Source organism: Bubalus kerabau, chromosome 3, assembly GCF_029407905.1.
Source record: "Bubalus kerabau isolate K-KA32 ecotype Philippines breed swamp buffalo chromosome 3, PCC_UOA_SB_1v2, whole genome shotgun sequence".
NCBI lineage: Eukaryota > Metazoa > Chordata > Mammalia > Artiodactyla > Bovidae > Bubalus > Bubalus kerabau.
The window spans coordinates 90044290-90054961 of record NC_073626.1 but is presented as its reverse complement, the minus strand read 5'-3'; the positions used below and the strand labels follow the sequence as shown (position 1 = coordinate 90054961).

At 37.2% G+C, this 10672-nt stretch overlaps 1 protein-coding gene across 2 annotated transcripts in view; it reads right to left on the bottom strand.

Annotated features, from left to right (window-relative positions):
• Positions 1-5801: 5801 nt before the first annotated feature.
• Positions 5802-10672, bottom strand: part of PLA2R1 (phospholipase A2 receptor 1) — a 139096-nt gene continuing 134225 nt past the window's right edge. For both annotated transcript variants that reach the window (XM_055572447.1, XM_055572446.1), the window contains one exon: positions 5802-10650. In XM_055572447.1, coding sequence (XP_055428422.1) covers positions 10436-10650 — 215 coding nt within the window. In that variant the 3' untranslated portion in view covers positions 5802-10435. The remainder of the gene's footprint in view (positions 10651-10672) is intronic.

The window sequence follows — 10672 nt, the reverse complement described above, 5'->3', positions numbered from 1 at the left end:
TGTAAATGAAAGACTTAGGAGAAATGAGAAATAGAATAAGGCATTTTATATTAGTTTAAAAAATCAATTTCCATTATTAAATACAAGCTCAAGAAAAAAAATAGAAAATGGCATAAATCAGGATGTCTTTTTTTTTTTTTTGCAATAAAAATGGCATTGCTATTCATAATCACAAGAAAAGGATGACAGTATTTTAAATGAGTTAACTTTGGCCCATCATGCTCACTTCATGGTGTGAAGAAAACAGTACTTAAATGATTTTTTTCTCTTAATTTGTTCTAAATTACAGCAAAGTGCTCTGCAAGAAGCAAGTGCTTGTGTTAATTAACTCTGAGGAGAGAAGGTCACTGGTATACATAGTACTCATTTTGTGGCTTTAGTTATAGATTTTCTTCTGCAATTAGAATTCTTCATTAGGCATTCATTATAAGCACATGAAGATTTTCACTTTTTTATCTAGCATTTCAGATTTAGACTCATTTGTTATTTTTTTCTAAAAAAATTTAAAATGCAGCAATACTAATGGAATTGACTTAAGACATAAAACATATGGTTCAAGATATTTATAAGTATACCTGGAATATTAACCTTTTATGTAAGCCTAAATATTATTAGCTGAATTTTTAAAGCTACATTACACTATGGGCTTCCCTGGTGGCTCAGAAGGTAAAGAATCTGCCTGGAATGCAAGAGATTCAAGTTCAATCCCTGGGTTGGGAAGATCCGCTGGAGTAGGAAATGGCAACTCACTCCAGTATTGTTGCCTGGAGAATTCCATGGACAAAGGAGCCTGGAGGGCTACAGTCCACGGGGTCATAAGGAGTTGAACGCAACTGAGCAACTAACACACACACACACACACTTCAAATTTTACAACCTAAAAGTGAACAAATCTGAATTTTCAGTCATTTTCTATTGAATTGTAAACATTGGAAATGAAATTCAAAGTGCTGTAAATTTTTGTAAATAATCCAAGACACCAACAGTTTCATTAGGCTTTAGAAAACCATGAACAGCTAAGTCAATGTTCCTAAAATAGATATAACTTTAAAATGTTTATTTCTAATGTTCATTTATAAATGCTTTAGTTTTTTCCAGTAAAAGCCATTATTTTTATACATAAGAATTGAGAGTCATAACATGTGTTAATTATGTAGCTCATATAGCACATGATATAATATAGATTTTTAAACTGAAATTGTTTATGGAAGTAAATATTAATGCCATGGTATGATCAGCAATGCAGATTTACCCACCCTTTCCATTCCACCCCAGTAATAACTAGGAATAACTATAACCAAGTTGACTTTAAATGGATTTAGCTGTAGTATAAAGGTAATAATCCTTTATACTACGCTCAGATGGTAATGGCACCCCACTCCAGTACTCTTGCCTGGAAAATCCCATGGATGGAGGAACCTAGTAGGCTGCAGTCCATGGGGTCGCTAAGAGTTGGACACAACTGAGCGATTTCACTTTGACTTTTCACTTTCATGCATTGGAGAAGGAAATGGCAACCCACTCCAGTGTTCTTGCCTGGAGAATCCCAGGGAAGGGGGAGCCTGGTGGGCTGCCATCTATGGGGTCACACAGAGTCGGACACGACTGAAGCGACTTAGCAGCAGCAGCAGCAGACGGTAAAGCATCTGTCTACAATGCGGGAGACCCAGGTTCAATCCCTGGGTTGGGAAGATCACCTGGAGAAGGAAATGGCAATCCACTCCAGTACTATTGCCTGGAAAATCCCATGGACAGAGGAGCCTGGTAGGCTACAGCCCACCGGGTCGCAAAGAGTCGGACACGACTGAGCGACTTCACTTTCACTTTAAAGGTAATAATGTATGCCATTCTTGTGATTGTCTTTTTTCTTGAGGATTCAGAAGTTAAGTATGTGTAAATTAGGTACGTCTTTTCTTTATTATTCATCAAAAACCAAAAAGCTTTCTTTCTAGCTCAAGAAGATATCAAAGAAATCTCTTTTATTTAAAATTTCCTGTTTAACAGGCATTACTAGTACTTTCTGTTAAGTTTCTTTCTTTACTGACAGAATTCATCAGTACTCTTTTTTTCTGATTCTTTTCTTTCTGTTAACATTTGTGTCACATTATATTACATTTATTATGTACATATTCTTCTTCCCCGAGACCTCATGCACTTCCTCATGGATTTTATTTGTATTACCAGTTCTAGGACCTAGAACCCTCTCTGGGGGTGCATTGCTGTTGTTTGGTTGCTAAGTCGTGTCTGACTCCTTGCGACCCCATGAACTACAGCACGCCAGGCTTCCCTGTCCTTCACTATCTCCTGCAGTTTGCTCAAACTCATGTCCATTGAATCAGTGATACTATCCAACCATCTCATCCTCTGCTGCCCGCTTCTCCTCCTGCCCTCAATCTTTCTCAGCATCAGGGTCTTTTCCAATGAGTTGGCTCTTTGCCTGCTGGGGCACAGTAGTCTCTCAATAAATGTTTCAGGCTTCTCTGATAGAGAGACATTTCTTCTTCTTCTTCTTCACCAGGCTCAACTGGTAAACAATCTGCCTGCAATGCAGGAGACCCTGGTTCAATTCCTGGGTCAGGAAGATCTGCTGGAGAAGGGATAGGCTACCCACTCCAGTATTCTTGGGCTTTCCTTGTGGCTCAGCTGGTAAAGAATCCACCTGCAACGCGGGAGACCTGGGTTCAATCCCTGGGTTGGGATGATCCCCTGGAGAAGGGAAAGGCTACCCACTCCAGTATTCTGGCCTGGAGAATTCCATGGACTGTATAGTCCATGGGTTCGCAAAGAGTCGGACATGATTGAGTGACTTTCACATGGTTCCAAATAGAAGTGCTTATCAATACACTGAAGTGCTTCCCATGTATAGTATAATGCTTGTAAGACTTGCCAAAGGATGTTAGACTTCGCTTCTAGATATTTCTTTTCTAAATCAGGGGTCAGCAGACCTCTCCTGTAAAGGGTGAGAGGTAAATATCAAAGGATTTCAGGCCCTTCAGTGTATGTTGCAGCCACCCTGCAACATACACCCAGTGTATGTTGGCTAGGGCCAACTCTACTGCCCTAGCCTGGAAGCAGTCATACACAGTGAGTGAATGAATAAGGATCGCTGTGTTCCCGTAACTATTTACAGAAACAGGCAGAAGGCTGGATTTCACCCTGCCAGTTGCTGTTCTACATCATTGTTTTGAGGGGTGGAAGAAAAGGGAATAAAGATTCCAACCATGTATAGCAATAATCGTTGCAAAGTTTCATATAAATGTTGGTGATAAGAATTTTGATGGAATGTAACATTTTGAAATGTTTCCCAATGTTTGTTCCCTAAGAACAAAGAGGAAACTAAGCAAGTTTTGTTTTTCCCCTTCTGTACTTTGTCTACCATGAAGAGTAAGCCATGAGGTTGTAATGGATAAACAGGAGTAAGAGAATTGGAAATGCTGATAAGACACTAGAGAGGTGAAATAAAAAGAGCACAAAAGGCAGAAAGCTGACAACAAGATATACGTTGGTCTAAATTCTTCCGTGGACGAGCTATTAGATAGATTGAAGAAAAATTGGGTTTTGCTTGGTTGTTATTTGGGGCAGGAGAAGAGAATGTCATATAACAATGGTCCTCAAATATTTTTGCTTGCATACTCCTAAAAGAATTTTGGAAAAAAATTCCTCCCTACATTTCTAATTTGACATTTAAAATTTTTTATAATTAGGATGCAATTTTCATCATATTACAATGACATTTAAAAGTAAAAACATCATGTCATCCTTTCAACACATTCAGTGGAATATAATATCATAGCCTATTTTTAGCTTTTTATTTTGAAATAACTTTAGCTTTATAGAAAATTTCCAGCACAGTACAGTACCAGCATAGTACAGAGAATTTCTATACACCATTCACTCAACTTCTAATGGTGCATATCATATAACCATAGTACAATCTAAAACTAAGAAATTACTACTGATATAATACTGCTAACTACAAATTTTATTATAATTTCACGTTTTCCCACAATATCCATTTTCTGTTTCAGGATCCAATTCAGGATTTTACCTTGCCTTCAGTTGTCATGGCTCCTTATTCTCCTCCAATCTGTGACATTTCCTCAATCTTTCCTTATCTTTCATGACCTGGATACTTTTGAAGTCATCAATTATTTTGTGTAATGCTTGTCAATTTGAATTTGTCTGATTTTTTATTGTTAAATGGGGATTATGCATTATTTGGGTAGATACCAAAAAGTCATGTGCCCTTCTTAGGGCATGATGCTGGAGGATACCTGATGCTGCTGTGGCTTATTACTGCTTATCTTAACCCTGAGGTTTCTCTTATAAAGTTAGTACTTTCCAGTTATAATGGAAATGGAATTCCAGTTATAATTAACTGGCATTAATGGAATTCCAGTTATAATTTGTGACTATTTTGGAGGCAATATATTAAGGCTATAAAAATTTCCGTTTCTTCTTAAATGTTCACCCACGAATTTTAGAACCCGCTAGTGGATCTTGCTGTAATGGTGATTACTGTTGTGTTTTCCTGATGGTGATTTTTGTCTCTCTCATTCCTTCTACATTTTTAATTGGAATTCTTCTGTAGAAAAGAACTGCTGCTTCTCCTTGATTTGCTTACTTATTTATTTACATTAATCTGGACTCATAGATATTCTATGCTTAAAAATCCAATACTGTTATTATTTTGTCACTCAGTGTTCCAGTTTTGACCATTGGGAGCTCCTTCAGTTTGGTCCTGTGTCCTTTGGACATGATCTCATCTTTTTGTGAGCATTTCCTTACTTTCTGGCATCACAAGATATTCCAGTTTCATCTTGTATTTTTCCTGCCCCAGACCTGAAACCAATCACTTCACCAAGAAGCCCTAATTCTTTTGATTGATAATACCATAACAGTTTGAATTCTATCATAGTCTATTTAAAAATAGAAATACAAACAAACTTTCAGCAGTCAAAGGTTCTTGTTTCTTTTTCTGTTTAGTCTTGTATTTCCATTCCAATCCCCCTATGAATTTTATCCTAATGTAATATATATTTATTCTTGAAACTATTTTATTCATTTCCTTGTCATATTTGCCTACAGTAAAAAGATAAGTTAAAATTATTTTTAAAAATTTCCCTGTGAACATAGGCTGTGTTACACATTTTCTTCTGTATTGAGTTGCCATTACAATTACTATTATTACAATTATTATCTGACAGATATGAATATATTACAATGGTTGATAAATAATTAGTATATATAAAAATAAAATGTTATATTTCATCTCTTAATGAAATGGATGTACCATAGATGAAATTAATTAATATTAATTTAAAATTGCTAGCATGAATCAAGATTCAGCATGAATTCTATTCTCCCCAGCCCCTTTCTTTTGTAGCTATATGTGCTGAGAAAGCTGGCAGAGGTTGTTGGTGCTCACTATTGTCCATTATCGTCTCCTTCCTGAGCACACTGGGAGACCTCCCAGGCTTCCCTGCAGTTAGATTGGACCCTGTGGCTAATTCTGGCCAATGCTATATGAGAAGAAGTGCCATGTTGTGCTTCTAGAGCCAGAAACTTCAGAGTTCTCTACTCCTTTTTAAAATGACTATCAATTATGCCTATTACTCTTTCACTTATGGGCACCTTGTTTTGCCTGGCATACGAAGGTTGGGAAAAATATAATATTGTTAATTTTATCATACTTTGGTCAATACTACTTTTCTATTAAATGTCTTTATTTTATATATGCTTTAATCCAAACACTTGATTTGCATATACAGTTCATCCAATTTAATGAAAATTTTCACCGTAAAACCTAATTGGTAAAGCCAATCTTTATTGTCAAATGAGCCAAATAAGACAATGTTCAAAAAAATTATGATTTCATTTTTCAGTTCAAATAAGCATGATAATACTCTTCCCCAAAGCTCAGTTAGAAATCTAAGATAAATAAAACACAGAGCCTTGCCATGAGCTTATAAAGTAACACTTCAGGGTCTTATCAACAGTTGCACTGTCTTTACTTTGCTTTTCTGAGATATTCTCTCCAGATACAGTCTTTCATAATAGACAGGGGCTGGATGAGATAGTCTCAAAGGAAGGTAGTTATCACTCCTGCTGTTTATATGTATGTATATGAAATGCATATTAATTTAGACTATCCCAACATGGGTAGAATAACCCATTTCTAATTTATCACTTCATCCTTAACAGAAAAATGTATAAAAAGAGGGAAAGACATGAGAATATATGTGGATTTAAGAATTCCTTTATTAAAAGAAATTTCACTGACATCATTATTTTGAAATTTTTTTCTGTCTTTGGTCCATGGAGGACTTTACCAAGATAAGGCATCATCATCATATTTTGAGTAAAAGCCATGTCTTTTTTTTTTTGAGGTAGAGACAGACATTTCTGCTAAAAGAGATGGGAAAGAAGAACTAGCATGACACCTTGATCTCAGGCAAGTAACTTCTAAGAAAGAATATGTTTAAAGGTTAAAGAATCTGGAAACTGAGCTCCCCAGCAATATCCCTGCCCTGTATCCCTTGGAAGTCTTTATGTACCCATAGGGTACATGTTCTCAAGTTAAAGGCTGTTAATGTGGAGAATGTATTTCAATAGCCCATGGAAACTACATAATTAATCAAGGAGATCTTTAACTTCTGTCAGGCAGAGGTAAGGGACCACTGAGGCAACCAAGGCTTTTGGAGATAGAGGCCCTACTGTGGATATTTAGGAGAAGCCTGGACCCATGAATAGCTGAATAGAGCAAAGTTGGTGTGGATGAGAAATAAACCTTTGTTGTGTTAAGTCAATGAGATTTGGGGATTGTTTGCTACAGTATTAAGCCTCCAGACTAAGAGAGTAGCTGATGATGCTACTGCAGATGTGATGTGGCTTTACTGTCTAGAATTGTAATATCCAGGTAGGGAATTGAATGGGAATCACCGACAATTCTCTAGGGAGAGGCAGTGCCAGGGAAAGCCAGGATGGGGCCAAACCAAGAGACTAGACTACACGTTACACCAAATACAGACTCCATAGAGATGCCAGCAGGATTCCCAGTCAGTTATCACCTACTCCCCCTGAACCACAAGGACACAAGTGAAAGGAATGTCACTCAGTCGTGTCCGACTCTTTGTGACCCCTTGGACTATACAGTCCATGGAATTCTCCAGGCTAGAATACTGGAGTGGGTAGCTTTTCCCTTCTCCAGGGAATCTTCCCAACCCAGGGATTGAACCCAGATCTCCCACACTGCAGGAAGATTCTTTAACAACTGAGCTATAAGGGAAGTCCAAGAATACTGGAGTGGGTAGCCTATCCCTTCTCCAGTGGATCTTCCTGACCCAGGAATCGAACCGGGGTCTCCTGCATTGCAGGCAGATTGTTTACCAGCTGAGCTATCAGGGAAGCCCCCACCACAAGGACACAACAAGTTTCATATATCCAATCACCATTTTGAGGAGGGAATGTCAACTTGAGAAGACTGAATGTTTATCTAATGAGACCATGTAATGCACCCTTGATAGGAAGTGGAACTTTCAATAGGAGAAACATTTAAACTGAGACAGTTGAAATTGGAAGAGCCCAAGATATCTTCAGTTGGAAATATCTTTAAAATTTCCCATCACTCAGAGCTATGGAAAATAATTGACCCTTTTTGGAGGGGGCATATTAATTATCCAGTCCCATCACTTCATGGCAAATAGATGGGGAAACAATGGAAACAGTGACAGACTTTATTTTTTTGGGCTCCAAAGTCACTGCAGATGGTGATTGCAGCCATGAAATTAAAAGATGCTTGCTCCTTGGAAGAAAAGCTAAGACCAACCTAGACAGCATATTAAAAAGCAGAGACATTACTTAGTCAACAAAGGTCCATCTCGTCAAAGCTATAGTTTTTCCAGTAGTCATGTATGGATGCGAGAGTTGGACCATAAAGAAAGCTGAGCACTGAAGAATTGATGCTTTTGAACTGTGGTGTTGGAGAAGACTCTTGAGAATCCCTTGGACTGCAAGGAGATCCAACCAGTCCATCCTAAAGGAGATCAGTCCTGAATATTCATTGGAAGGACTGATGCTGAAGCTGAAGCTCCAATACTTTGGCCACCTGATGTGAAGAACTGACTCATTGGAAAAGACCCTGATGCTGGGAAAGATTGAAGGCAGGAGGAGAAGGGGATGACAGAGGATGAGATGGTTGGATGGCAACAGCGACTCGATGGATGTGAGTTTGAGTAAGGTCCGGGAGTTGGTGATGGACAGGGAAGCCTGGCGTGCTGCAGTTCGTGGGGTCACAAAGTGTCGGACACGACTGAGCGACTGAACTGAACTGAGTTTGTGACCCTGCTACTTTGTTTCTTTTCTTGTATAGCTATGAAGTCTAGCTCAGATTAAAAATAGTCGTGGAAGAAAGTTTTTTTAAAGTGCACGTATATGAATAAAGCAGAATATCTCAGTACTTCTTATTTCTGTACTTTCATTAATGGTAAGTAGCGTGTGACCTGTCCATGGGGATGTGGTTTAATACTAAATATCAAAGTACAGAGCACTGACGCACAGTACAGTTTTTTTTCCTGAAAAATCACTTTACTAATGACATACTTTGTCAAATTTTTATGTGTGACTGACTATTCACTTCAATATACCTTGACTGGAAGGATAATTGATTAGCACTTTTTAGCAAGACAACTGACAAGAACAGAACTTTAATTTCACCTGACAGATTATTAAATTGGGCTAAACATCTGGTTAGTCCAGGCCAGTTCTTCTTTTGAGTCATAAACATACAACTGCCACATAATGTAATATCTTAAAATAAAAAATAGTCCCTGAACAAACAAAATTATGAAGTAGATTGTCTCAGTGTGTAATGACACAGCAGTAGCAAACAGCTGCTTTTAGACTCTGTATTAACTGTTTCAGGCCACAAAGACTTCATTCTTAGGACACATTTTTCAAATTGTGTTTCTGATGATGATAGTTTTCCACGTAGGGGCTTATTCCTACTTTCTCTAAGCTTCATCCTGTGACTGCCACCAGTTTTGAGGAAGCTGGTTGTAATAATGAAAATGCACACGCTAGGGAGACTCTCCCAGTTTCTCTCTATTGTAGGCCCTTACTTAGTCTTCATACCCACCTGCTATTTTATTCTTATACGTTTCTTGACTGCTTTACTGTTGGTTTTCCTTTATTAGAAACTAAGTGCTAACCCCAGTACCTCCAGTTTCTAAAATGGCTCTTGGTTCTTAACAGGAACTTGATAAACATTTATGTAATGAGTAAAGTTTTGAATATTGATTATGAAGTCTTTTTTGTTTATAAAAAATGAATGAAGGAAGACCATGTCTGTGATTTTTAATTTATGGATTAGTATCATGTTTTTATTTTTTACTACCCAGACTAACTAGTCCAATGCAAATGGAGATGGTTCCCCCAAACCATAATTTACTAAATAAACTCTATATAGCAAAGGTTATCTAGATTACTCTGGAGAGTAATTTTTTAGTACTTCTCATCACATTCTGTAGTCTAATTCTAATGAAACTGTAATTCAGATCTTTAACTTTTTGCCTTTAAATTCAAGTTACATTTTATATCTTTTGGTTGTTAGGAGTGGTATACACTTTATATCTTTAGTCTTAAATGAAGCTCATAAATTTTAACAGTATTAAGATCTCAATATATTCCTTTGAGCTTATCTATAAGGTTTTTTTTAAAACTAAGTTTGTTATCATTTAGTAATTGATGATTTTAGGTCACATTGCATGGTTGCTTTTGAAAGGGTACTGCTAAAAGATCTTTACTATTTAAAGAAAGGTTATTTTTCTTTTCCTTTAGTTTGAGAAGACAGAACTAATAAAAATGAATGTCAGCCTAAATATTAGTATAGAGTCCAGAACCTGTGAGTATTAAGCTGAGATATTAGTGTTTTGCAAACCCTGCTGTTAAACTGATTGAATAAAAACCAAACAAGAATCCTCTCAGAAGCCTTTTCTCTTTCCTCTCTTCTATGAGTGTAGGACTTTAAAATTTGTTCTGCTTCCCACCCCGCTCTCTTTTCATGGAATGGGTATTAGTAAACATCTGAATAGATATCAAATTAGTTTAAAAATTCCCCAGAATTTTTGGTAAAAGCATATTAATGCAAAAACCATTATTCATGTTGGTTTGAGGGGTCTCATTTGGGAGTTTCTTTTAATAGTTCTTGTTTTCTGAATAACAAGCACTGTAAAATTTCCCCCTTTTAAGAATAGATCACAGTTTGAGGAAATAAATAAATGAACACCTATCTGATTTGGTTACAATTCAAAACCAGTCATCATTTTAAGAATAACGAAGATGGTGACACAGTTGACATTATAGTGGCATCTGGTCTGTGAAGGGAAAGACTCTTCTTTGCTCATTCTCACCGCCGTGATGTTCTCTCACTTCGTTATTATTGGTCATTCTTCTCAAGATCAGAAATGAGAATATTTTCTTCTAAATGTACTGTACTAAAGTTGGCTGAAGGATAGTAAGGATTTCTAAACTGAGAAAGTCTCCCGAAGATAATGTGACTGTGCTTGTACGTGCAGAAGGAAAGCGTGGAAACTGCCAGAATTACTAGCAGGGTCAGCGCAACTGTAAGAGGCATGATGCTGTGACTCGGTCCTGCAAGGAGATGGAAACAGAA